At 48.8% G+C, this 24,885-nt stretch overlaps 7 protein-coding genes across 7 annotated transcripts; 2 read left to right on the top strand and 5 right to left on the bottom strand.

The window, feature by feature from the left end:
* Nucleotides 1–5,486: 5,486 nt before the first annotated feature.
* On the top strand, nucleotides 5,487–7,524 carry B0H65DRAFT_512452 (uncharacterized protein; the record flags this gene model as incomplete). The annotated part of the gene is made up of 2 exons (XM_062828574.1): nucleotides 5,487–5,556; nucleotides 5,666–7,524. 2 exons carry the CDS (start codon nucleotides 5,487–5,489, stop codon nucleotides 7,522–7,524), a joined length of 1,929 nt encoding a protein of 642 aa, XP_062676921.1.
* Nucleotides 7,525–8,021: 497 nt separating this feature from the next.
* On the bottom strand, nucleotides 8,022–9,744 carry B0H65DRAFT_331052 (uncharacterized protein). The gene is made up of 3 exons (XM_062823510.1): nucleotides 9,490–9,744; nucleotides 9,101–9,420; nucleotides 8,022–9,035 (listed from the first exon to the last, which is right to left on the bottom strand). Exons 1-3 carry the CDS (start codon nucleotides 9,556–9,558, stop codon nucleotides 8,168–8,170), a joined length of 1,257 nt encoding a protein of 418 aa, XP_062676920.1. The 5' UTR covers nucleotides 9,559–9,744; the 3' UTR covers nucleotides 8,022–8,167.
* Nucleotides 9,745–11,367: 1,623 nt separating this feature from the next.
* Nucleotides 11,368–13,689, bottom strand: B0H65DRAFT_479752 (uncharacterized protein). The gene has a single exon (XM_062827546.1). It carries the CDS (start codon nucleotides 13,256–13,258, stop codon nucleotides 11,636–11,638), a length of 1,623 nt encoding a protein of 540 aa, XP_062676919.1. The 5' UTR covers nucleotides 13,259–13,689; the 3' UTR covers nucleotides 11,368–11,635.
* A 1,385-nt stretch (nucleotides 13,690–15,074) lies between these two features.
* B0H65DRAFT_330945 (ribonuclease H-like domain-containing protein) lies at nucleotides 15,075–15,916 on the top strand. The gene has a single exon (XM_062823509.1). It carries the CDS (start codon nucleotides 15,142–15,144, stop codon nucleotides 15,658–15,660), a length of 519 nt encoding a protein of 172 aa, XP_062676918.1. The 5' UTR covers nucleotides 15,075–15,141; the 3' UTR covers nucleotides 15,661–15,916.
* Nucleotides 15,783–18,175, bottom strand: B0H65DRAFT_330940 (phosphoglucomutase 2). The gene is made up of 5 exons (XM_062823508.1): nucleotides 17,905–18,175; nucleotides 17,643–17,740; nucleotides 17,344–17,547; nucleotides 16,269–17,285; nucleotides 15,783–16,198 (listed from the first exon to the last, which is right to left on the bottom strand). Exons 1-5 carry the CDS (start codon nucleotides 17,955–17,957, stop codon nucleotides 15,906–15,908), a joined length of 1,665 nt encoding a protein of 554 aa, XP_062676917.1. The 5' UTR covers nucleotides 17,958–18,175; the 3' UTR covers nucleotides 15,783–15,905.
* Nucleotides 18,176–19,825: 1,650 nt separating this feature from the next.
* B0H65DRAFT_436116 (uncharacterized protein) lies at nucleotides 19,826–21,943 on the bottom strand (the record flags this gene model as incomplete). Its single annotated transcript, XM_062825223.1, has 9 exons — nucleotides 19,826–19,947; nucleotides 20,004–20,165; nucleotides 20,222–20,349; nucleotides 20,408–20,519; nucleotides 20,589–20,815; nucleotides 20,971–21,045; nucleotides 21,108–21,309; nucleotides 21,367–21,443; nucleotides 21,504–21,943. 9 exons carry the CDS (start codon nucleotides 21,941–21,943, stop codon nucleotides 19,826–19,828), a joined length of 1,545 nt encoding a protein of 514 aa, XP_062676916.1.
* Nucleotides 21,944–23,592: 1,649 nt separating this feature from the next.
* B0H65DRAFT_512446 (Non-histone chromosomal protein 6) lies at nucleotides 23,593–24,195 on the bottom strand (the record flags this gene model as incomplete). The annotated part of the gene is made up of 3 exons (XM_062828573.1): nucleotides 23,593–23,622; nucleotides 23,685–23,902; nucleotides 24,132–24,195. The coding sequence occupies 3 exons, from the start codon at nucleotides 24,193–24,195 to the stop codon at nucleotides 23,593–23,595; spliced, it is 312 nt and encodes a 103-aa protein (XP_062676915.1).
* Between the last annotated feature and the right edge of the window lie 690 nt (nucleotides 24,196–24,885).

Here is a 24,885-nt window from a genome sequence, read left to right as displayed (position 1 = left end):
CGTTTGGTTCTGTACGTCAACTATAGAGTCCGGAATCCGGATCCGAAGCCCGAAGTCTTCCTCGACTTTTTTTCTTTATTTCAATTCTATATAGTCGTTATATAACGAAACCGTTTATAATATTGTAACCGTTATAGTTTCTTTATTATAATGGTAGTACGTATGGTTTTATACGATTGACGTTGAGGCCGGAAATCGACTGCGAAGGTCGAAGGTCTGGATTTCTTTCGGATTTTCTTCCGGATTTTATTCAAGGGTGATCCCTGTAGTCCACCGGAGTTATTCTCCGGACCGGAATTTTACTCCGGTTATATATTTCATATTTATATATAAAAATATAAAATATATTATATTATACTATATTGTATAAAAGACCCGTAAATCCGTTATAGATCTATTAATATATATATATATTAAGTCTAACACTTTCGTTAACGAAAATCATTAACGAAATCATCAACCTTAGTGTTTCCATCACTACATCAACGAAACCAATGTTTCCGTCAATACATCATCGTTTCCATCGATGCATCAACGAAAAGCAGTGTTTTTATCAATGTAGCAACGAAAATCATCAACCTAGTCTCTGTCTCTCCCTCCCTCTCTCTTTCTTCTCTCTTTAATTCTTTAAAATAAATAATTCCCCAAAAGAATCTCGTAAATAATTATCGTAAAAATAAAAAGCATAAAAAAATTAATAATAAAGTATGCGGTCCAATTTTTTCTACGGACTTATTTTTTCTACGGTCAAATTTTCTATACGGTTAAGAATTAACCTGATGTTTCATACGGACAATAATTGTTATAATAATAAGGGAAAGATAATATAAATATTAGGACGAAAAAAAATATTAAGCAAAAATTAATCTAATATTTTATGAATTTTTATTAAAAACGCGGACAATTAAGAAAATAATCTTTTAAATTACCCGTACTATCGACATCGCAGTTTAGTACCCGAGCCCCAATGATTAAAGAAGGGGGTTTCCCGCTATGTAATGAAATAAATAATAGCTATCGCCTTGACGCAATCTATATATTACTAATAAAAGCCCTTCTTATTTACCTCCTTCATCTTATCGTCGATTTCAAAGTTAGAAATAACTATAATAACGTAGAATTTAAAACCTTATAAAACAAACTCAACCTTTAAAGCGCATACCTAAATATTAAAATTAAACTTGCCCTTTAAAGGAATTAAAATAGCGGCATTAAAAAATATAGCACTGTAATCTTAATTATCTCGAATAAAAAGATTATTAAATATAATCGCATTAATCCTAATCTCTAAAACTAGAAATAAAATCTCAAAGATTATAATTTACAAATAAATATACTTTAAATTACTGACAATCTTTATTAATATCGCTTAACAATCCCTAAATCTCTAATTTTAATCTCTAGGTTCTTATTATTTCTAATTTTAATCTTTAGGTTTTGTTATAGCTTAGCGCCAAGCCCCTTAACATACCTTTGATTGGGTGCATCCTTAGCGTAATGCCCCGTATCATTCTATTGGCTACATCCCTTTCTAGGACCCACTTCACATCTATATTTATTCGTACCCTTTCTTCGAAGTTACACTTCTTCCTCTTTCTTCTTTTTCTTCCTTATCTTTAATCATTTATCGATAACGTCAGATTATTCGTGTGCACTCCTGCTTCGAGATCTACGTGCGTAACACTTAACTAAAGATCCTTCTTTCATATAAAAATTGAGGCTGAACTCAATTCCTTGGATTGGGTTTCATCTCATATTTTCTTTTAGAAGTCGTAATTTAATTCAAACCTTCCAACCGCTTTGGGAACCCGGATTTTCATTTAATTATTTTTTTATACCGACAGGTAGGGCTAATTTGTAAGCCGAGGTAGGGTAGAAGCTTTAGGAGGTAGCGATTGGTTTACGATTAAATTCTATAAAGTATTACCGACTATAGTAACGTCAAAATAATAGAAGTAGTCCTATCTCAGCAAATTCAATTTTAAATCGTATCCGGCTTATCCCGCTCCGAACTACCAGCCCGGATCCGAACTCAATCCGAACCTCTAATTTAATTTCTCAGATCTATATATATATATATATACTACCTTTCCAAGTTTCCTCTTTCACGTAAAAGTTCAGTACTTTCTTTTTATCTCTTTAAGAATTTCGATTTAACTAATTTTCTTCAATTCCATTCTCTCCCTTTCATTCTCACTTTTATTCGCTAACTTTATTATTTCGACCGAACGACCTTTACGGACCATAACTTCATAAACTACAAACCCCGCGACGGTTCTACAAACCCAAAATTTCTATACTCTAAACGGCTATTATTAAATTATAATAAAATATAGCCTTAATAAATAGAAAAATCGCCGTCTTAATAACTTAAAGTAGCTAAGCCTCTTTATCTTCGAAACTGAAAGCTTGGCTTCCAAATCCTAAGAAGATTACTAGAATACCCTTTTCCTTTAAAATATAGCTTCCAGCAATTAAAACTAAACTACGTATCGACAAGGCTATAATTAAAAATATTAAAGCCCGGTTTTACGACGTTTATTCTCGTTTTAACGGTAAAATTTAAACTTTAGTAATACTATAATTAATTATAGTTATAAAAGTAGCGAATCAGGACCCCTAAAACCTTTTCGACTAATTTACTCGTATTTATAACAATCCGAATAAAATCTAGGAAGCCGAAGATACCTTATATAAAATTACCCAAGGAGACGATACCTTTTCTATATTCTTAACCAAATTCGAAAGGCTTCTTTATAAAACCAAAGCCAATACTTGGCCAAAATCTACCAAAATCTCTGTTATAGGATATTCTAGACAGGTGCCTGAATGCCCCACTCTGTCTTAGCACACGCTCTATTAAACGTGGGACTACTCTATCGAGCAGGACATATCATATAAGAGTACTCTCCCTATCAACCTCCGTCAAGGTTAACTAGATCATCAATTTATATTATATCAACCTAACGTCTATCTTACTCGTACTCTGCGAAGTCGTGTGCGAGGTCCCAGGTTGAGGCTCTCGACAGTGCTTGTCTTTAGCTTCCTTTGACAAGACTGTCGTCAACCGTTACGCACTGTTGCTCTGTCCAGCAACCAGTTGCTCACTCTATCATTCTGTATTAGCATCACTTAGGAAGCATCGCTTCGCGTAACAATCTCGCTACTCCACCACGTACTCAATAAACGGACTTACAAAAGAGCGTAATTTATTTCACCTATTCCCAAAACGTATAACGAATATTTACAAAAATTTAAGGAGGCTACCAAATACTAAAGGAAGGATAAATATAATTTTTTATTATTATTATCCAAGGGCCCTACTATTTACACACTAATCCCTTGGCTAATCGCGCACTAATACCCCCAGGGGTTAGGGTTCTCTGTGTGTAAATATTAGGGTGTATTTTTGGTAATACAGTCCATGGTGTTAATAGTTGTAAAAATATAGGTCGTGCCCGCCAGCCGCCCAGACCCAGCCATGCCCAGACCCAGCCGCACGTGCCAGATATGTGAACTTAGCGATTTTTTACCCTTTGACTGCCTCCATCGCCAAACATTAACGAAATGAATCGCCAATAAAATCAATCAAATCGCCAGCGCATAGTCAACACCCATCTGCAGCGATCGCGATCTCGTCTGACGATTCAAGCGACAGCGACAGCGACAACGACAACATTGATTCTCTGATCTCTATTAACTAGCGATGATGATGTTGGTAATATATCAGAAAGAGGGACGCACGTGCGTGCGGCTGGATCTGGGCGGCTGGCGGGCACGACCCATTTTACATGGCTATCAACACCATGGACTATATCACGAAATTACATAATCCAGATTCTGACCACAGAGAACCCTAACCCCTGGGGGTATTAGTGCGCGATTAGCCAAAGGACTAGTGCGCGAGTAGTAGGGCCCTTATCCAAAGGCAAAAACAAAAATAAAATAAATATTAATATTATTACTAAAGCCTCGAATTTACATATTTACTTCAATACTATTTCAGTATTGGACGATAATAACGACAATAATAATTTAAATAAAAACTATAATTCTAGAGCCTTTCATTTGTTAAAAAATATTAAGAAAATATTAGAGCGCCGATACTATAGTAATAGGTTAAGGTATTAAATTAAAAATAAGATAGAACCAATAACGTCCCAGATAAAAATCTAAGGATTAAGGCTTAAGAAGAACCTTCATAGACAATTTTCACATAGATAAATTAATTGATAATTAAAATCGTACTTTTTAAATTTATTATTTTTAAATAATCGACTCTGGGGCATAAGTTTTTTTTCCGAGGGGGGGGGGGGGGGTAATATTATAGCTTAGCGCTAAACCCCTTAATATACCTTTAATTAGGTACATCCTTAACGTAATACCCCGTATTATTCTATTAGCTACATCCCTTTCTAGGACCCACTTCACATCTATATTTATTCGTACACTTTCTTCGAGGTTACACTTCTTCCTCTTTCTTCTTTTTCTTCCTTATCTCTAGTTATTTATCGATAACGTTAGATTATTCGTGTGCACTCCCGCTTCGAGATCTACGTGCGTGACAGGTTTCGTTATCGCTTAACAATCTCTAATCTCGATCTCAATCTCTAATTCTCGAAAGCGATATATACTCGGTATTGCAACAACGCAGGGTCTCTTATCTCTAATTCTCAATACTCGTAATAGCGGCGCGTAGCAATACAATACAATACAATCGCGTACAGAGGGCTTATAACCTCTTAAACTCGTAAGCACAAGAAGTATATTAATTATACTAAACTAAAAAGACAAAAAAGGAAAGGAAATATAGAGGGCTAAAATACATAGTAGTGCGGGCGGACTGAGCCCACGTAACAGACGATGCTAGTGAATGGTAGAGAGGTGGGACAGACCCCACCACAACAAAATTGTAAGGCTAAGAGCTAGACCTTTACTATAAATACTAGAATAAAGACCGTAATTGTGATAATATAATAAAGAGGATCGCGCGCACTGACAAGGAAGGTTAAAGGCTCATAACCTACCGTATAATCTCTCGAAATTGGGATTAGGGAATGTAGGCACAACGTAGGGTTAAAGGTGTAAAAAGGCATGTATCAACCACACCTTCAACCCTGCGTTGTGCCTGCATTCCCTAATCCCAATTTCGCGAGTTTATATGGTATAAGATCACGAATACCGCTAATACTCATCCATAAGAGATTTACCAAAGGCGCTAGCTAGGAAAATAGGATAACCCTATTGGATTGATGCCTCATATGTACTAAAGCTGCCTTGCATATGCAGCTTCTCTTACCAAAACTGCCAGGGTTAGTAAATCTCTTACAACTAAGTAAAAGCGGTAACAACAACAAAAGCAAGCGTATATACGATTGATTGAGTATACTATATAGAAGAAGAGAGGAGGAGAAAGACTGGCGGGAAGTCTAGAGGGCTTGAAATGGTGTGGTCCGTCAGGGCACGGTAGGGGGCACGGTACAGCCATGCCTGCCCGGAATGCAGGACCCACCAACTCGCTACTGCGATCGGACCTGGCTCCTGATGTTGCTATTGGTTCCAGATTTGTCCCCCGGTTTCCCGAAACCTCTTGACCGTCTGACGCAGGACAACAACCGAATCTACACTTGCAAAGCGCCTTAAGCCTACCACCGCTTGCCGCAAGGCAGGACCACGTTCTCGCACAAAAGGATGCCTGATAAGACACTTACAGTAGCCGCCTACGCAGCTGGTGCCTCTCTCGCCGCCATCACGCTGATTTACGTTTTCGGTCCCACCTATTTTCTCGATAACGATCCATCGGCTAACTCAACCAGCGTGTTCTCGACCAAGAAGAATGGTGCCGTGGGCCTAGTCAATCCGGCAAACGATTGCTTCATCAACTCAGTTCTCCAGGCTCTCGCTGGCCTTGGGGACCTCCGTTTATACCTTATCCGGGAGACGCATCGTCGAAGCCTGGACGGTGGCTGGGTGTATGCGCAGACCATCCCGAGCGATGTTTGGGACAGTGGTGGCGATGGCGACGAGACAAGCAAATGGCGAGTCCGTGGGGGTGTGCCCGAGTGGAAAGCCGAAGGACTCCAGATGGGTATCGTCACCAAGGGCTTGAAGGATATCCTTGACGCCCTGAACGAGAGACCGATCTACAAAAAGACGATTTCGGCCGCGCCCTTCGTCAAGACACTGGAGATTGCCTTTGGTCAGCGGATCAGCAGACAGCAACAGGACGCACAGGAGTTCCTTCAGGTCGTGGCCGAGAGGCTTTGCGACGAGTACCATGCCGGCCAAAGAGCGCGAAGCTATGCTACGCGTGCAGCCAAGCAACCACCTGCGAAGGTATCCTTCGATAGCAAGACATCAGACAGTGTGGCCAGTGAGCAGGCCAACTGCACTGATCAACCGGCGAAAACGGCCGCGAGCGCGGTCCCCGACGGCGCCGACGAAGAGAGAGCAGAAGAAGGGTTCCCGTTTGAAGGGAGCTTTGAGTCCCAGATTGAATGCCTGACTTGTGGTTTCAGACCCAGGCCCACTCAATCAACCTTCTGCACCCTAACACTAAACGTACCACATGTTCCAGCAACAACTTTGAACGCATGCTTCGACGGCATGTTCAAAACCGAGTATATCGAGGATTTCAAGTGTGAAAAGTGCCGGTTGTTGCATGCCAAGGCCGTTCTCGAAGCAGATATCCAGCGATCAACGTCGGAGTCTTCGAGGGAGAAAGCTCGCACGGCTCTAGCCAGTCTCGAGCTAGCTATCGAGACGGATCCTGAGAAGGCACCAGAGGGTGTCGAGTTGCCGGATCCTCGCTATGCTCCCAAGCGGAAGATAGCTCGGCACATCCGTATGACAGGATTTCCCAGGATCCTGGCCATCCATCTGTCGCGGTCGATCTACGACATGAGCAATTTCTCTCAGAAAAATCTTGCGAAGATCGCATTTCCGGAACTGCTGCCTCTTGGTGGCCTTCTGCAGCAGAGAAAATACAAGCTTCTCGGCGTTGTGACGCACAAGGGCAATCACCATAGCGGGCACTATGAGTCCTTTAGACGACAAAATATATATCCACCCTTCTCTAATCCCAGTACCTTTCAGCCCTCTGGAGCATACATAAACACCAGTTCCCCTTCAAACATCAATCAGGCACAAGCCACTCAGCCCGGATCCGGACAGGCTCCTACACCAGGAGTAGACGGCGGTATCACGCCTACCAACGAGGCTAGATCGACATCTACGTCTCGGGAAAGAGATGCCGATACGAACAGCCTACGATCTGCGGCCGCATCGGCGCGCTCAACCTTGATCAGAATTGCCTCAAAACCGTCCTCTCGCGCTGGCAGCCCCGACACAACCGGGTCGAAACCTAACGATAAAATACCAAACACAACTATGAAATCCAAACGGCAGAAATCAAGCAGCCGATGGTGGCGTATCAGTGACGACAAAGTCAAAGAAGCAAGTACCCGCGACGTACTGGGCATGCAGCGAGAGGTTTACTTGCTGTTTTATGAACTTGAACGATAGAATCCATGAACTTCAACTGCATCGGTGGAAACTAACGCTGGATCTCGGCGTGGCTCTTGGCTAGAATATATCGGATGGCATCAGATCTCACAAGGTGGATCAAATGTACAGAACAATGAACGACGCACATGTGTCACTTGTGCCCAGAGCACAAACCTAAACGATGCGGGATACCAATTGCATTAGTGAGCGGTAAGCAAACAACAGAGCGACATTTGATTAGGATCACGGCCTCATCAAATTGGGAAGCATAAGGTGTATTGATAGAGCGCGGAGCTCCAGCATTAGTTGCGAACTTGTACTCGTCGAGGCGTACGCACGCACTCCTTAACTTACTCGGCGTAAACCACATACATCATCGCCTATTACGAGCATTAACTCTCCATGCATGACTCCATGCTCACTTGTTCATATCTTGGTTGTAATCTTCGAGGCTGGGATAGTCTTTTCGCGGCTGCCAGTGATCAAAATAGAAAAAAAAAAACAGGTGGCGGAAAAGCTACCGACAATTGCTGCAAACGTAACCAAAATGTCAATGCCAATGGCCCTATGTATTATATTCTCAAACCAATGACTTCTTTCCCCAGAGGGTCGGAAAGTTCTCGGCTCCCAATATCACCAGGATCGCATTTGTCACACAACCTCACTGCCCTAAGAGCTCCTTGGCGATCTTAGAGGCTTCCTCGTCGCTAAGCTGCGGTTGCCCACGTTCCTTCTCTGCCTTGGTCGCGTCAAACCGCCACAGTCCACCAGTTTTATCCGCATCACCATGCTCAGCTAGTCCAATAGCAGGGCCAAGCTGGGTCAATACGCGATCAGGCGCATCTGTGTAGACGCTGAAATATCGTCGTTGCCACATACGCCCCTCGACCTTTTCCCTGGCGCGCGCCTCACGTTGCGCAACTTCGATTCTGCTCTTCTCTTGTCCCACAGCTTCAAGGTCCCCTTTGAGAATAGCGTTGGCGACCTTTGACCAGGCTCGTCTGGATTCCAGAGGGTGTTGTTTTTCGATCGGGGCAACGGTGAGAGGAGTATGCTGCTGTTTCTCAGGATCCCAGGAGTCGACGAGGGTGCTCTTACTGTTGTGCTTGGCCGCACCGGAATGGATTTCGAAAGACTTTGTCCACTGGCCCGAAACATTGTAAAGCACCTCCTTCTCCTTACCCGTCGGGTACAGCGAAGCGACAAACGAGTTCTTCTTGCCGGACAGCCAACCTTTGCCGCTGTAATCGATCTTGGCGGTATATCCAGTAGAAGAAGTGATGTAAGAAGCACCGTCCAGCTCGATAAAAGGAGAGCCGAAGATCAAGCCCTCGATATGGAGAGATGGGAGGGTAATGAGGAAAGTGTCGGGCTGGTCCGACGTCGATGACGGGACCGTCAAAACAGCGTGGCCAATCTGCTTGATGTTGATTGTCTTGGAAAATGAGGCCTTTTGGGCGTTGTAACCCTCAAGTCGGACGCCGGTCGGAAGGTTGGTAATGTTGTAGGCTGTTGCAGGCGGATGATGGCTACACGTGCAGAGTGATTAGCACTGGTCGACACAAAAGGCTGATGGCGCTGATGATGTACGCACCTTACTTGCTCGCTGATGAGCTCGGTGACGCCGGCCTCGTCCTCCCACTTGCCGAGGAAAAGCTCACCCAAAAAGGGGTTAAGAGGCTTCTTTTCGTTGCCATACTGCTCGCTTCGGCTGGCATACTGTTGCTTCAACGTGGTCAAGAACCACTTGAGAACCAGGAGCGCTCTCTTGGCCGGATCTGATTCTTTGGCAGGGGCAGCGAAGACGGGGGGGTGCTCACACCAGTACGAGCTGAACTCGGTCAAACTGGTACCAGAAAGAATGAAGGGGGGTGCCGTGAGGCTTGCGAGATCGCCGTTGAAGGAAGCGATGGACTGTCAAGACCGGAAGAGTCAGCGACCCATCATTTGATGCGCAGTGTGTTTGCGACGGGGAGGACAGACCTTAAGGAAGGCACCCCAGCTGCTGCCTCCTCCTGCTGCTGCGTTACTGTTTTGCTGCGCAGAATCCATGACGTCTGGTCGATTGGTGTGGGATGTGTAGAAGAGAACGATGATGCGGCTGGCTGCAGCAGTGTATGTATGGTATGAAGGAAAAGGGGGATTGGCGATGGAAGTCGAAGCCAAGGAACTTTATGTGTCGAAGGGCGGGCGGACGGGTGCCGGAGAGTCGGGGAGTTGAGTATATGAGTGGGTGAGCAGGTGGGTGCCGCGAGTGGATGTGGGGGCTTTCGGGTTTCAAGCCAACGATGCGGCTGCGTGTGCACTTGTAGTCGCGACCTGAGGCGCCAGAAATTCGATGCAGGCGGGAGAGGAAGGGGGAAAAAAGGCTGTCCCGGAATTCAGAGTGGAGGAAAGATAGATTTGGGAACAAAGGTGGAAGACATGCGAGTCTTGGTGGAGGAGGACTGGGTCCTTGTCACAGGCAACTTCCCTCCATTCATACAATCCGGACGACAGGCATCATGGGATGTCGTGTGTGGACGAACGGGGACCACAGGGGCAGGGGCAGGAACTCCCGGAACCGCAGACACCTACGACGTAGGCCGTAGACTAGGTTGGTATGGTGGCATGCTACGGAAGCCTGGATGTCACATTTGATCCATTTCACGTAATTACTAGGCGCGTGCAAGTAACAACGTCGCCGACGTCATCGCACAGAGACTCAGAGAGCGCTTGATGAAAGTATGCAAATAACGAATAAAACACACGCCAAGGAATTAATATGCAGCTATGAAGATTGGTGCATATCGGGATATAGATACCAAGACATCTTGCACTTTTCCTCCGTTCAACTAACGTACTCGGATGGTGAGCGCCATGGCAATGAAACCAAACCGCAAGCCGAGTTGAACAAGAAGCTGCCTGTGAGTCTCGAGTCCATGCAAGGTAACCGGTGCGCAGCTAACACATTATTACAGGCACGCCTCGGCTGATACCATGCCTGCCATGATCGTTCGTAACGTATTTGGCCCGCCGCCGTAGTATCCGTACAGCCTCACAAGGTTCTCGGCAAGTGCTCCAGGACCAGGCTTGGTGTAGATCTCCCAGAGCATGTTCTTCAAGGCTGGGCAAAAAATATTCCGGAATATACCGTTTACTCTTTTTGCCCATCTAGGATCTGTGGGCGTACACAGTAGTGAGCGCATGGGGTGAAGGAGGACGAGCGGGAGCAAAGAGTATTGATGCCTGAGACTGCCGGAGAGGAGTCGAGATCAAGGACCCTCGACATAATTGTTTGCGACAGTATCGTGGAGGATCGTCGTCAGGCTAATCGCAGTTTGTAGTCTCCGACTGCATCTCCAAGACAGGACCGCCTTTAAGCGACCAAGTGGCCGATTAACAGGACGGGTGACGGTTTAGTGAAGGATACACCGTTGCCAGGTATCATCTACTATACGGCCCCCGTAGAGCTAAGCATCCCGGCACAGGTCATCTTGACGCCTGCTATAAAGAGTTATGCCAGGTGCCATACCGAGCATCTTGACCGAAAGCCCAAGTTACCTTCAGTCACCTTTGAAGCCGTGCGTTCCATGATTTCCTAGCCGCCACCACGCCATGCTCTTAGATAGCCTGTCGTTATTCGGCCTACTTCCCCCAATTCACGTTCTGGCTTCCAACATTCAAGACATGCCAGTTGGGAACTCAACAAGTACAAGAGTCGGCTGAAGTTAGTACAAGCCCACGCCATGATATACGACGTCCAGGGCGGTGAACCGTTTGCTAAAAGAGGGAGGGTGGGCTGGACTGGTCGGAAAGGCAAGTCCAAGGCAGTGGGAAAAAGACTGGCTCATCCAGATTTCGCCGCAATCAAGTTAGGGAAGGCTACCCGCTGGGACACTGATATAATATTGTAGGATATGATAGAAGTCAGCTTTCAACCTGTAACTCATCTTTTACTGGTTAAATATGAATGGTTCTCTTCTGGTCTCCTGTACTCCCACAGGACGGACACGTTTACACACACTTGATCGTCACAAAGAACACTATCCCTTCGTTACCAAACCCACGAACAAACACATAAGTAGCCGCGGCTGAAAGCAAGAGCGCCCCTAGCTAGCAGTACACCATCGCGCCAATCAAACAAGACCTAGCTTGTATCACGCTTTAACTTACCTTCCACATGCTCTGCCCACCACTCGCCCCAATCGACCACCTTTTTGTTCTTCCTTGCCTCTTCGGCACAGAAGACCATAGCATGGCTGCGCATCACTTCTTCTAGAGTACAACCGACTAGTTCCATTTGTGCTCTGTCGGTAGTCCAGCCATGGTTCTTGACTTTGTCAACAGCTAGAACGAACTGGCGCGTCAGTCCCAGGTCCCCACCTCCGTGACCGCGGTCCTCATTCCGAGGGTGGTGGGTGGTTGTTTCCCCGGTGCGAAAGTCATGGATCGTAATGGTAGACGAGTCGGCAAATATCTCCCCGTCGACGCCGTACAGATTCGTATATCTCTGACAGATCTTGTTCGTCTGAGCAACCATATGGAAAGTTGCCGTCTTCGAGCCACGGCCACGCGCGGGGTCCGAAAGCAACACATCTTTTGAACCTGACTCGTGGGAGAAATTCGGAGGACTTGGAACGGGGTCATCATCCCAAGTGATGGTGACAATCTGTTCATCGCACACATCGTTGTCACTCTCGTAAACACACCGGCCAAACCAGTTGCTCTGTTCGATTTCCAAGGCGGGGGTGCTGGTGTCGTAATCCTTGGCCAGTTCGCGAAGCAGTGTCTCCCTTGCCACATTCTTGTCCGGGTAACTTTCGATATCGGGAACAACGACGTTGACAGGCCAGTCGGTATTGTGCGAGTCCAAACCAAACTTGTCCTGAGTAACGTATATGCGCTTCGCCGAATATTTGCACGACGACTCGATAGGGCAGGATAGACAGTTGGTGGCCGTTCCTGCGGCCGCCGGCTTTCGACTCCTTTTAAAGTACTGCAGCGAGCCCGTACTGCTGATGGTGGATGGTAAATGGGGGGTTTGGCCATCCTGCGCAATGTAAGAGGCGGGCGAGCAGAGAAGCCACAACAAAACGTCGATATCGTGACAGCTTTTAGTCAGCAGGCTCGGCGCCGAGGTACTCTCTCGACGCCAGTTACCACGGACGTAGCTGTGGGTGAAATGCCACCAACCGACGGGCTCCGTATGCACAACGGACAGCACATCGCCAATGACACGGTCTTCGAGGAGTAGCTTGCGGAGCAGCATGTTATGGGGGCTGTATCGAAGGACATGGCCTATAGAAAAGACCATCTGCTCCCCTTTGGCGTTCGTGTTGGTGCGTAGGGCCTCGTACATGTCGACGCAGTCCCGCAGAGTCGTGGCCAGTGGTTTCTCGCACATTATGTGCAAGCCTCCAAGCTTGGTAAGGGCAAGAACGACTTCCCTGTGCATCTCATCCAGAACGCACACAAAGGCGGCATCGACGCCGGGAGAGACATCCTTCTTGCCGGCCAAAATCCGGGCTCGCCGGTCCTTCTCGTATGCAACAAAGGCACGCCAATCGTCGAACTGGGCGCCTTCGGACGGAAGAGCGTGTGATCCCCAAATAAAGCTTTGGCCGAACTGCCTTCTCTTATACTCGTTAGGCTCCGCTACTGCGGTGACGATGCCGTCGGTTGAGGATTGAATGGCACGAGCATAAGCTCGACCGCGAGAGCCGGCACCGATAATGAGTATACGAGGCGGGTTATGCGCCATCATGTTCATCAGTCGCGGTGATAGCTTTCGAGTTTCGAGTGCCGTTTACAATGAAGGAAAACAAGGGTGGTTGTGGGAACGGGGGAGGATCGGAATGAAGAGAGGGAAGGGGGCGTGAACTGGTGCAACAACCGACCTCCTCACTCAGCTACTTACACGTGTGCGTACCTCTAGTACTAACCCAGCCAGACGATAACATGCGCAGGCGGAGGTGATCTACCAGATTACGTACGCCGATGAACAACACCAGTCCTAGAGGTTCTGCAAAGGACAAGTGTTGAACCAAAGCCGCTCGTAGCCTGCAGAACTGGCCCATTCTCTCAACATGTTACTTTAACTATGTTGTAGGAAGCCAAATGGCGCCCAACTTGAAATTGCTACGCAGCCAGAGGTTCTCCAGAATGCCTGGAATCTGAGGGCGGCACGTATTTTTACGTATATGTATAGTACTTGGTTACGGAATCGTGTACTGTCAACCTGAAATTTGCCTGTTTGAGCGTGTGCTTACTGCTTCGTGCCGCGCGTGCCGGCGTCCAACACATACATTGGATGCTGGACACCCGGGCTCGAGGAGCCGAGCGGGGCTCCCAGGGTGCGAGACACCCGACCGGAGGGTTACCCTGCCGTTCGCCTGCTTAAGATATATGCGCCCGCGTGGGCCGCGAATTCGAGACCTCTACCGATTCGCCGATATATAGGTCTCAAGGCTGGAAGTGAACCTGACTACCTCGAAAGCGGTAGTCAGCGCACCCACTTTTGGTAGTCAGTGCACCCAAACATCGCCCAAACATAAGGCCAAATCTCCAACTCAGAACTGAGATATCTCAACCAAAACAACCGTCAGAGTTTCGCTTTATTTTTGACATTCACCTTTAAAGCTTCCTCTAAGGTCTTTTACCCTTTTTTTTCAAAAGCGCGATTGAACGAAGCAGGTGCAAAGTGTTCGCGCAAATGTTAGTATTGAAAAAGTGGTTTTGACCCCTTGTCTTGGCGTGCCTAGGCAGCGAAAAGTGGGGCAATTTGGAGTTGGACAAAAAATGCCCATCTGTCGCTATCAAAGCATCGATATCCTCTTTCGCCAACGATCTTTACTCTTCGTTAGTTTTGGGATCGGAGTTTTCCTTGTCGCTCGAGTCGGAGTTTTCCTTGTCGCTCGAATCGGACATTCCAGTCTTCTCAATTCGATTCGCGTGCGCGCGCATTTGGATACTTTGAAGTGGTGCAAGTGATGGTGTACGTTAGTTGGGCATTTCTTGTAGTTCGGTACGCTGACTACCAAAAGTGGGTGCGCTGACTACCGTTTTCGTGACTACCTTGTATAAGGTACCCCCCGCCCCCCTGTACTCTACCACAACTTGATCAAATCACTACTGACAGACGGTTTACTGTTTGTTACTAGCCACACACATAACTTGCATTTTCCCATCGCTCGACGCTTGCGGATGATGGCGCAGGCAGCCCGGCTCGTGTCCGGCTGGTGCCCGGTTCGGTGTGACCGTGTGTCCACTGCCACTGCCGCTGCAATAAGGGTCTTTAATTGGACAGAGCCGGATATCACTCCCCACCGGGCCGGGCCCTTGTTCGGTTGTACCCGACGACACCTTTCCAGCCACACCACCAAAATCAATGGTCTAATAAGTCAACAGTTGCTGGCGAGGTCACCTACGTACGCCCTCCAGGCCTTGCAACGATTCCACTTCGGCTTCACGCCGCTTATTTCTAAAACGTATTCAAGTATGGTGTCGACACCTCAAGCCGCGCACGCGGCCGCCCAGCAGCAGAGCCAAGGTGCCCTGGTCTGGATCGACTGTGAGGTGCTTAGTGCCAGCCCCTTGTTGATCGCATTTCTCATCGCCAATGTCTCACCTCGCTCACATGCAGTGTTCAAGTAGATGACCGGCCTCGATCCGGACCAAGATGCCATCATCGAGATCTACTGTCTCATTACCGACGAGCAACTCAACCTCCTAGACCGTACCGGCTGGGGCACCGTCATTCACCAGACGAAGGCGCGCATGGATGCCATGGACGAGTGGTGTACCCGGGTTCACGGCAATAGTGGTCTCACGGCCGCCGTCCTGGCCTCTACTGTCACGCCGGAACAGGCAGCAGACGGGCTGCTGGCCTATATTCAGAAGTATGTCCCAAATAAGCGCATGGCCCTCTTGGCCGGGAACAGCGTGCATGCCGACCGCGCCTTTCTCCGCAAGAAGCCCTATGACAGGGTCGTCGATCATTTGCACTACCGCATCTTGGACGTAAGTAGTTTGAAAGAAGCTGCTCGTTGTTGGTGCCCTCATGTCGCCTCGGGAGCCCCTGCCAAGAAGGGACTTCATACGGCAAAGGAGGACATTCTAGAGAGCATTGCAGAGGCTAGGTACTACCGGTCTGCCATCTTTCAGAAGGACTAGGTCAGCATCTTCATGATGGGGCCGGGACGACATGGCCACCCAGAACATATACGCACACCACCACACGCCATAAGAGATACACAGACAGACCAATGGCGGACGGAGAAGAAAAGTACCAAACGTACGATATGGATTCAATCGGTTGGAAGATGAATTACATTAATTTGTCTGCACCGTCATAACCTCGACGGAGAACTAGCTACCCCAGCCGTTGCTGGTTCCCTATGCCTACATGAACGCCAAACTTATGTCTTTACATCCGGCTCGTCACGGCCAACGAACTCCTTGAACTTCAGGAGCTCGGTTGCCATCTTGATTTCAGGCGCCAGGAAGTCCTGGGCATCCATATCATATGTAGCGGGATCCGTGCTGTGCTGCTCAATGTACAAGCGGATGGTGGCGCCGGAGGAACCGGTGCCGGACAGGCGAACAATGATCCTGCTGCCCGAGGAAAAGCGGGCATACAGACCTTGGTTGGAAGAGACTGAGCCGTCCAAATCGGTGTACGAAAAGTCACCAGCTTCCGTGACAGTGCGGTCTAGACAAAAACGGATCTCGGGTTAGCATCTGTAATACCGCTCGGCATGGGCAATCGTCACAAGACTTACCTCCAACCTTGCTTCCTACAAAGTTTGGATCCTCCACCAAATCCCTCAAGATACCAACAACCTTGTTGGCACCTTCCGAATCCACGTCCTCGTAATCGTAGCGGGTGAAGAAGGTTCGTCCGTACTCGGCCCAGAAATCCTTCTGGATTTGCTTGATGCTGGGCGCCACTCCGGGGTTGGCGACACCCAATCCCGCAATGATGTTCAACCAAGCCACAATGGCCCAGAGACCATCCTTCTCTCTGATGTGGTTGCTGCCCGTTCCAAACGATTCTTCGCCGCAGATCGAAAGCTTATTGGCGTCGAACAAGGCGCAGAAAAACTTCCAGCCAGTGGGGACCTCATAGCAGTTCAGGCCTTGCTTCTTGGCAACCAAATCCACCGCTCCCGAAGTAGGCATGCTGCGTGCCAGGCCGTACACACCATTCTTCTTGAAATAGGGAATAAGCTGGGCATGGTGAGCGATAATAGCCAAACTGTCGCCGGGCGACACAAAAGCGCCAGCACCGTAGATCATGTTGCGATCTCCGTCACCATCAGAGGCTGCGCCAAACGGAATGTTGTTCTTCTCCACGACCTCAACCAAGCTGTGGGCGTAAGTAAGGTTGGGGTCAGGGTGGCCGCCGTTGAAGTCAGGGGAAGGCTCGCAGTTCTGTGTCGACTCGGCGCCAAGGCCGAGCTCCTGTTGGAAGATGGCCTTGCCGTACGGCCCGGTCACGCCCGAAAGACCGTCGAACAAGACCTTGAAATCAGGATGAGTGGCAAAGAACTTCTTGATCAGGTCAAAGTCGAAAATATCCTTGAGCATCTCGACATAGTCCGCGGTGCTATCGACCACCTCGACCTCGAGGTCGCCGTACGTCTTGGTGCCGATGGTCGAGATGTCAATGTTGGGAATGCTCGCAATCTTGTACGAAGACAAGGTCTTGGAGACTTCGTAGATCTTGTTGGTGACCGACTCGGGCGCCGGGCCACCGTTGGCGAGGTTGTACTTGATGCCGAAGTCGTTCTTGGGACCTAAGCCAGTGTTAACACCGGATGAACCAAGACACTCAGGGGGACTGCTGCTCCTCACCTCCGGGGTTGTGGCTAGCGGTCAGAAGGATGCCACCTGTCGCCTTGCGCTTGCGGATGACATGACTGGCGGCGGGGGTCGACAAGATGCCGTCCTGGCCGATTAGGAGCTTCTTGACGCCATACGCGGCACCGATCTTGGCAATCAGCTGGATCACCTCGGGGTTCCAAAATCGGCCATCTCCGCCGATAACGAGGAAGGCACCTGTGATTGATTGCATCAGCCGGTCAGCTCCCAAAGCCCACTTGCAGTCAAGCTTGGTATATCAAGCTTTGGTATAGGCATGTGTGTTTTCCTACCTTCGGCACCTTCAGGAATGGAGAGCAAGATGCTGGTGATAAAGGCCTCGCTATAGTGTGGCTGTTGGAATACGGTGACCTTTTTACGGAGTCCGGAGCTGTGACGGCGGTCCCAACAGGGTTGTTGTTAGTCTTGTTGTTCGGTATACGTTCAAGGCCGGCCAAAGCTCGATCGATGCAAGCAGATGTAGCTTTGACATGCCAGAAAGGGGGAGGGTGTCTGGAGAATTAGGGGGACGAGAAGAGGAGGGTGGTGACGTACGTGCCCGGCTTCTGGTCGGTGAATGGCTTGAACTCGACAGTCTGGACCTCCATGTTTGAGGTGGGCGCTTGTGTGGGTAAGGTTATTAGAGGATGGCTGGCTGGATGAAAGACAAGAATGAAGAGGGAGTAACGGCGAGGAAGCTTTACAATTTGTACGAAGGAGAACAAGGAGATAATTTAAACCCAATCTCTCCTGAGCGGCGTGGGTAGCTCAATCCGAGGCCCGAGAGGGGCAGAGAGGGTCCCGTCATAAGGCGGTCTGGTGGGTAGGTAGCTCTAGGTAATTGGCAGGCCAGCAAGGTGGGCAAAGGTGGGGCAGCGTTGGCAAGGGGGGTGGGGGGAGGCAAGGTAGGAGCTGGAAGAGGAAAGAAGGAGACGATTGAGCTGTCAGATCATGGAGCTTGGCGATCAACGGCATCCCGTCATTGGAACCACTTCTACATCGAGCCCGTTAAAGCGACTGTACAACCGGTCAGCGCGACTGTGTGGAGACAACAGCAGCTTGAAAGTGTAAGTCACCTCCAGCAACCCAGATTAGTGGTTAGGGTTAGCGGTTAGGGTTAGTTAGGGTTAGTTCCGGGGGTTCAGGGGGCCGGCGAGAGGCCCCCGCGTGTGAATGTGAATTTGAGCGCTTTGAAAAAGGTGGTTTTGAGGTCTCGTTGTAGTGGTTCAAAAGGATGACTTTTGGTGGTCGTGATGCGGGCGCGCAAAAGCGATGCCAAGCCTGAAGTCGGCTGTCTCTGGCGACAAGTTTGTATGGCCCCACACAGTCGCGCTGACCGGTTGTACAGTCGCTTTAACGGGCTCGTTCTACATGGCACACAGGGTTTCGTTGACGGGAGCCTGAGCGGGGGACAGCTTTGGACGCCGCAATGACCCAATCCAATGATGAACCTTCCCAACCCGATCCTCAGTGCCCGAGATACCTCGGGCACCGCATCAACGCTTCTACGGTGCTCTGGGCGTCCAAGGCACCGAGGCCATCTCGAGACGACCGATCTGGCGGAACCGTTGGGCTGACACCTTGGCACGTTATGCAAACTATTAAACTGCTTGGCTTACTAGGATTTCGATACCCCAAGTTAACAACCACTATAGTACTATCCAGACCTCGAAGTCACACGTGAGTATCACACCGCAATGGTCTAGACCAGTAGGTTGGGCACATGTTGGTCGTATTGCATGCCCATGCCCGGCAGTCCTCGTGAGAAGCGGTAGTGTAAGACGCTTGCAAGAGCAGTGAGAATAGAATCGAACTCACCTCCAGTTACGACTCCACTCTTCACCACACAAATCCACCTCCCTCAGCTGCCACGTGCTGCAACCACACGCACCGGGACAGATATTGCAGATAGCAAGCTTCAGAGTTACAACTGGGAGTCGGACATTTGACTCGCGGATTACACCTCTCGTAGTGTATAGCAAGCAACTAACATGCAGGTGGTCTTTTCATCCTGGACATAACCCGTTGTGGATATGTTTTAAGATAGCAACACCAGGATTCAAAGTAGGGCTGGGGTAAAAATGGGCAAGTATACATGATACCTCCTCGCTACCTCGGGGACAGTGGTGTTCAGCAAATTTGCGAGAAGAATCTCTCCGTTCCTCTTCTGCCGAAAAAATGGTATATGACCTCGCCGACATGTACTCCTCCAGCTCTCGAGCGAAGCCTAGAAATAGAAGTGTGTTTCTTGATTTACACAACTTGTTTGTTAGCTAACCAATATAAGGAAGCTTATTTCAGCTGTGTGCTGCTATCTCCTCCACTATTTTGCTAGTAGAAATGTCGATATTGAGGGCTAAGAAATTGCCCCTAACAAGCCAAACCTACCTCAAATGTCATCACGCACACACACACTCCGCCAACAAGGACATTCCAGAAGATACACCCCCTTCACACAATGCGGAGAGTGGTTACTCTATTCCCCCGATGGACCTGTGGCGGTCTCTGGGGTCTCAGATGAGCCTCCGGATACCTCCATAGCTGAAAAGACCTCTTTGAACTTGGATGCGCCTATGCCCCAGATAGAACCAATATTAGCTGTGAAACTCCAGTAGTCCATTCAGGACTATGGTCTGTCTCTGCTGGAAACACACCTTGTTCTGTTACAAAATATATCTCGAATGCATTTGACTTATTTTGCCGCTGAACCTCTTGTCGGTAGTTCTTGCAAAAGACATAAAGCTGTATGTTTCTCAACCAAACACGATGCTTGGAACGCCGACTGATCCATGTCGAAGACTGTGACTGAGCCGTTACTGGTAGCATTCGTATTAGTACCTATGAAACAGAGATATGAGGTTTCTTATCTCACCAAATGCGGTCCAAACCGGACATTGCTTTAGTTCACCATCCCATACTGCAGCATGAAGACGAACACCATGAGTTTGCTGATCCTCGTACACGACTAGCGAGTGCTTGTACCCATCGTCCACGATTTGCCTGCACTTCCAAGTCAACAATGCCCCGATCCCATATCCTAGACTTAGACGACACGTACGCTTGGAAGAGCCGCTTCTCTCTTTGTAATTGGAACTCGGTTGGATGAATTTGGATGGTTAGCCTGTTGCGAGCCTTGAGCGCGACAAACGTGCAGTAGAAAAGTACCATCTCTGAAGAGATATGTGAGTGATTAGTTGGACTGATCCCATCGCAAAATGGTTGCAACCTTGAAGCCTTACCCTCCCATGTGATAAAGTAAAACGCCGCCCACAGCTTGCTACATTGTTCCGACCGGCTCCAGCGTTTAAGCTGCAACGCGCTGCCTTCGCGCCCGATACAAAGCTCGTGGACCCCATAGGACGAGAACCAGGCTACTTCACCCTGGAGACTGCGGATAAGAAGGTAGGGGGCTTGGTCGATCGGGTTGAGGTACGCCACCACAGACGTCTTATCGTTATCGAAAGGCCTGAATTGACGTCGTCAGTACCTGAAGTTAGAACCTTGCTGACACGAGCACAAAGCAACAGATCCAGAGGTTGCTTCACACCAGGCAACGGTAGCTGACAGTTCAGATATACGGCGAATGAAGACTTCATGGGACGGTCAAGATTATAGACTCACCGCCGGAAGAGAACTTTGGGTTCTGGAGGTATGGCAAGTTGATCCCGTCGAAAGAATGGGCCGCATGCCTTTGACCTATTACGCCCTAATGTATCAGACGCAATCACTCATTTATTCTTCTGCAGTGCGGTACTCACGGTTTTACATGTTTGAGCACAGTTCGAGAAGCTAGTGGGAGCGAGAATATTTGTTCGGCCCAATGCGCATTCTGATCCTGTGTAGTTAGCATCCAAGCTGGTGAATCAGACTGGAGGCCGATACAGACTGGATCGGTAAGAGTTGCCAAAGAAGGTACTATGTCGGCAGGACTGATGGAGCCAACTTGCTGTGGCAATGGTGCTGCGTATGGATGTTAGTTGTCCCCGCGGGAAAAGAACGTCAAGCTAGGTCACTTACGAATCCCTCGTTTCTCCCTCAACTCAACAAGATGGCCACGGAGCGTCTCGAGTGTATTTGGATCGAAGCTCGGAGACCTATGCATACCTAGTTAGAGCGCAGTTGTTTTCGCAGTCACCGTCAAAATATCCATTCACCTGTTAAGAAGGTACCCTAACATGACCAGAAAGTTGTTGTAAAGCACGAAACGCTGGGGAAGCGGAATACCCCCGGCTTCTTCTGTCATCTTGTTGTACATCTTCCGCCACCGGATTTCCCGAGCAAGTGTTCTGTCGTCATAGTAACCCATGATATCGTTCAGGGTACGACACAGGCATGGTAAAATAATATTCAAGTAGTTGAGGACGAGAGGGACGCGTTCGATATGAGACTGGGAATGATTGGCAAGATCGCGGAGCCGCCTGCTGGAGTCCCGAATTTCCCCAGCCAAGGCGATAAGGTGGCCGTGAAATGACTCCGGGAGCGCCTCCCGTAGTTGATCTAACGCGACGGCCACAATGGCAGCCCGCTCGGCCTCACGGCAACAGCTCTGAAATAGCTGTATCTCGCAAGGTATGCCGATGTTGGTGTGATCCATGACGCCCAGAGGAGCCTGTAGAAAATCGGACGAATTGTGATGACAAACTGAGCCGCGGCCGCCAACGGGTATACACTGGAGAGCTAGTTCGCAGAAATCGGATGGACATCAATGGGTGGTTAGGATCTGGCGCTGTTCCTTGACAGGACTGGTCAATCAGGCAGTGCTAACCAGGCTCGAGTGCCGATAATGAGCGAAGTGTTTGCACACCTCGCCGTCCTTGCTGCCACGGCTGGTTGTAGCCTGCCAGTAGTATGGCTAAGTGGACGCCGCGAGACTCGATTGCTAGCAATGTATAAACATGCAATAAAATGACCGGACGAGGGTCGAACCGCGACACAGCGGGGGACGACGGATTGGACAACGGCTTCCTCGACGAGAGACAGTGACAGGTACGTACTTACATATCAGAAGGGACAAAGTCTCAGCCAATTGACCATGCAGGATTCTCGGCTGCAGTTAGTTGGCCTAACCGACTTACTTGGCGCCCAACGTACAAAAAATCAGTGGGACAGTAAGGCCTTGAGCTCATTCGACTTAAGCTGCCTGAGACAAACCCATAAATGCCCAGTTTGTAGCTGATATCGTGGACGGGGAGGCCCTCCGTGTGTAACTGGATATGCTGCAATGCATGCGGATACGATGGCGGTCGAGGAGTCAGTGGCCGCCACGAAGGGGCAAAACACCACTCCTTACGGCAATTCGAATTAGAATGATACAGTAAAATCGAGTCTGCCACTCCATAGCTGGACTATCCGGAAATACTGAGGTATAAGAAGTAACATAACTTGGACAGACGCTGTAGCATGGGCTGCATGGACTAAGATCTGTTGCCTAGTCGAGCCTAGTACCGCATACGTTCATGGAACTGTTAGTTTGGATTTGTTTTATTTTTAAGCGAGAACTGTCGACTGTAGTGCGTACACAGTAGTTAGCCCTCGATATCACTAGCCTCTCCGTCTATGGTACCGGGCAGTAGTTCTCACCATTATGAACTCCAGAAGAACGACGTCCGCATCTAACCACGGCCATACGGCATGGTCTTTGCACGACCTCTAGCAATAAGTGTTGCCCCCAACAAGTCCTGGTGAACATAATATCACTTGATCGCTTGTGTTGACCAAGAATCCTAAGAGGTATATAGTCTTGCGACAAACAACAGCAACTGCGCCAAATGGGACTGTTTGATCGTTCGAGCAGTAGCCTATATTAACCAGTTCCGCGCAAAAAAAAGAAGCGTCAACCAGGATTTGAACCCTTATAGACGTGGGCGATATATCATCGTTGACCGCGCAATCGTTCAAATCCATCCATGGCAACTCTTGATCCCCTGCCATTGCGTGCGCACCTGTTCCCGAATATCAAAAACTGAGATTTGTTGTACAAGCTAGCCAGCGAATGAGCTGACTGATTCGATTGGTCCCCCAATGGAGGGATAGCTTTGTTCCTTGATCATAGCAAAGCTCGTGCAAACCATGGCGTAAAAAAGGAAATCCCGTGGCACCGTAACAACACCGTCCGTCCCAAAATACAAGGTCAAATAAAGAAAGCCTCGTTTGCTGATCGCAGTGTCTTGCTCTGATCAAATATCAACGTGTTTTTCAAGACTGAATTCCGCGAGCGCATTCGAGTCGGCGAGAAGGGTTCATTCAGGAAGACTCCTCCTCGTCGGCCTCGGCCTATGCGCCTCATGATCAGTTTCCGTTGCTAGTAGAGTTGGGATAACGTGGGGATGACTCACGTTATAAGCCTGCTTCTCGTCCTCATAACGCTTCTTGTCGGCGGCAGCCTTGGCCTCATAGGGGGCACGCTGCTTGTCGCTGAGAGCCTTCCACCTTTCTCCAAGAATCTTGCCGACCTGACCGAAAGAGACGCCGGGGTTTTCTTCACGGACGTTCTCGCGCTGCTCATTGGCGAAGAACATGTAGGCAGAGAGGCCACGCTTCGGGGCGTTGGGGTCTTGAATAACACAAGTCAGCAACAAGGAGCTGCGAAACAGCAAGAGCGACCACTTGTATGTTTTGGTATCAGCTGCAATCAAAGCCCACCGCAAGCATTGCATGTGGGCCTTGTCATTGAAGCATGACCCTACAAGACAAGCGACCAGGTTGCCACAGGTGTGATATGCGAATGGGGGAACATCATATCGAGCGTTCCGTAGGGAAAGGGTTGTGTTGCGGTAACTCACCCTTCTTCGCGCGGCGCTTCTCGACCTTGCCGGTGGTCTTGCTTTTGGCGGCGGCCTTGGGCATGATGTCTAATCTGCAAATCAAAAATATTGTTAGTAATGAGTTAACAATTGAGACCGTATCGCGGCGCGTATGAAATGATTGATCAAGTCCACGAGTTTCGTTGGTAAACTGCGGCTTGTCCGACTTCAGACAAGCTGCACAGCGCAAAACACGAGCAGAAGGTGCTGATGTGTATGCTCGTTTGCCAGAGCGAGTGCGGCACCCGAGGCTGTCGAAACAATTGGCATGCAACTGCTGATTAAAATTTAGGGCAGGCATGCTGCGTCATTGAAGCATCAATGAATACCACATACGCGACAAACGTACTTGGTTTATTTTTTTTTTGCTGAAGATGAGACTGTTTGAATGCGTGGTGATGCTGCTGTTGAGAGATTGTGCCACCCTGGTCAGCGATCGCGGTACGTTGTGATGTTTTTTCTTGACGCGAGACCGGAGACGTGTGTGGGCAGCGCAAAGTGAGCTCCCGGCGTGGTGCGAAGGCGGCAGGTCCTATAGAAGCTTTGCGTGGAGACGGCGACGCGCAGACTCGAGCTGGTGCCGGGAGTGCTGAGCACCGACGCGCAAAGCAACAAGCGTGCGCCGGCTTCGATTTGGATGGCAACAGCGAGGTGGGCAGCGAGGTTGGCTGGTTGCATGGGACCCAATGGCAGTTCCGCTTGGATAGAGGCAGGCAAAGGCCAAATGCCAGAT

Source organism: Neurospora tetraspora (assembly GCF_033439725.1).
Source record: "Neurospora tetraspora strain CBS 560.94 chromosome Unknown B0H65scaffold_9, whole genome shotgun sequence".
NCBI lineage: Eukaryota > Fungi > Ascomycota > Sordariomycetes > Sordariales > Sordariaceae > Neurospora > Neurospora tetraspora.
Note: the sequence above shows the minus strand (reverse complement) of the source record. Positions and strands in the feature narration are given on the sequence as shown.

Excerpts from the sequence above, each read along its gene's own strand:
- B0H65DRAFT_479752 (XM_062827546.1), bottom strand. The coding sequence starts at position 13,258 with ATGAACATGATGGCGCATAACCCGCCTCGTATACTCATTATCGGTGCC.
- B0H65DRAFT_330945 (XM_062823509.1), top strand. The coding sequence starts at position 15,142 with ATGACCGGCCTCGATCCGGACCAAGATGCCATCATCGAGATCTACTGT.
- B0H65DRAFT_330940 (XM_062823508.1), bottom strand. The coding sequence starts at position 17,957 with ATGGAGGTCCAGACTGTCGAGTTCAAGCCATTCACCGACCAGAAGCCG. Across the intron at positions 17,741-17,904 it reads ACCGACCAGAAGCCGGGCAC|CTCCGGACTCCGTAAAAAGG; the intron begins GTACGTCACCAC and ends CCGCCGTCACAG. Across the intron at positions 17,286-17,343 it reads CGCTAGCCACAACCCCGGAG|GTCCCAAGAACGACTTCGGC; the intron begins GTGAGGAGCAGC and ends ACACTGGCTTAG.
- B0H65DRAFT_331052 (XM_062823510.1), bottom strand. The coding sequence starts at position 9,558 with ATGGATTCTGCGCAGCAAAACAGTAACGCAGCAGCAGGAGGAGGCAGC. Across the intron at positions 9,421-9,489 it reads GCTGGGGTGCCTTCCTTAAG|TCCATCGCTTCCTTCAACGG; the intron begins GTCTGTCCTCCC and ends CGGTCTTGACAG. Across the intron at positions 9,036-9,100 it reads CTCATCAGCGAGCAAGTAAG|CCATCATCCGCCTGCAACAG; the intron begins GTGCGTACATCA and ends CTGCACGTGTAG.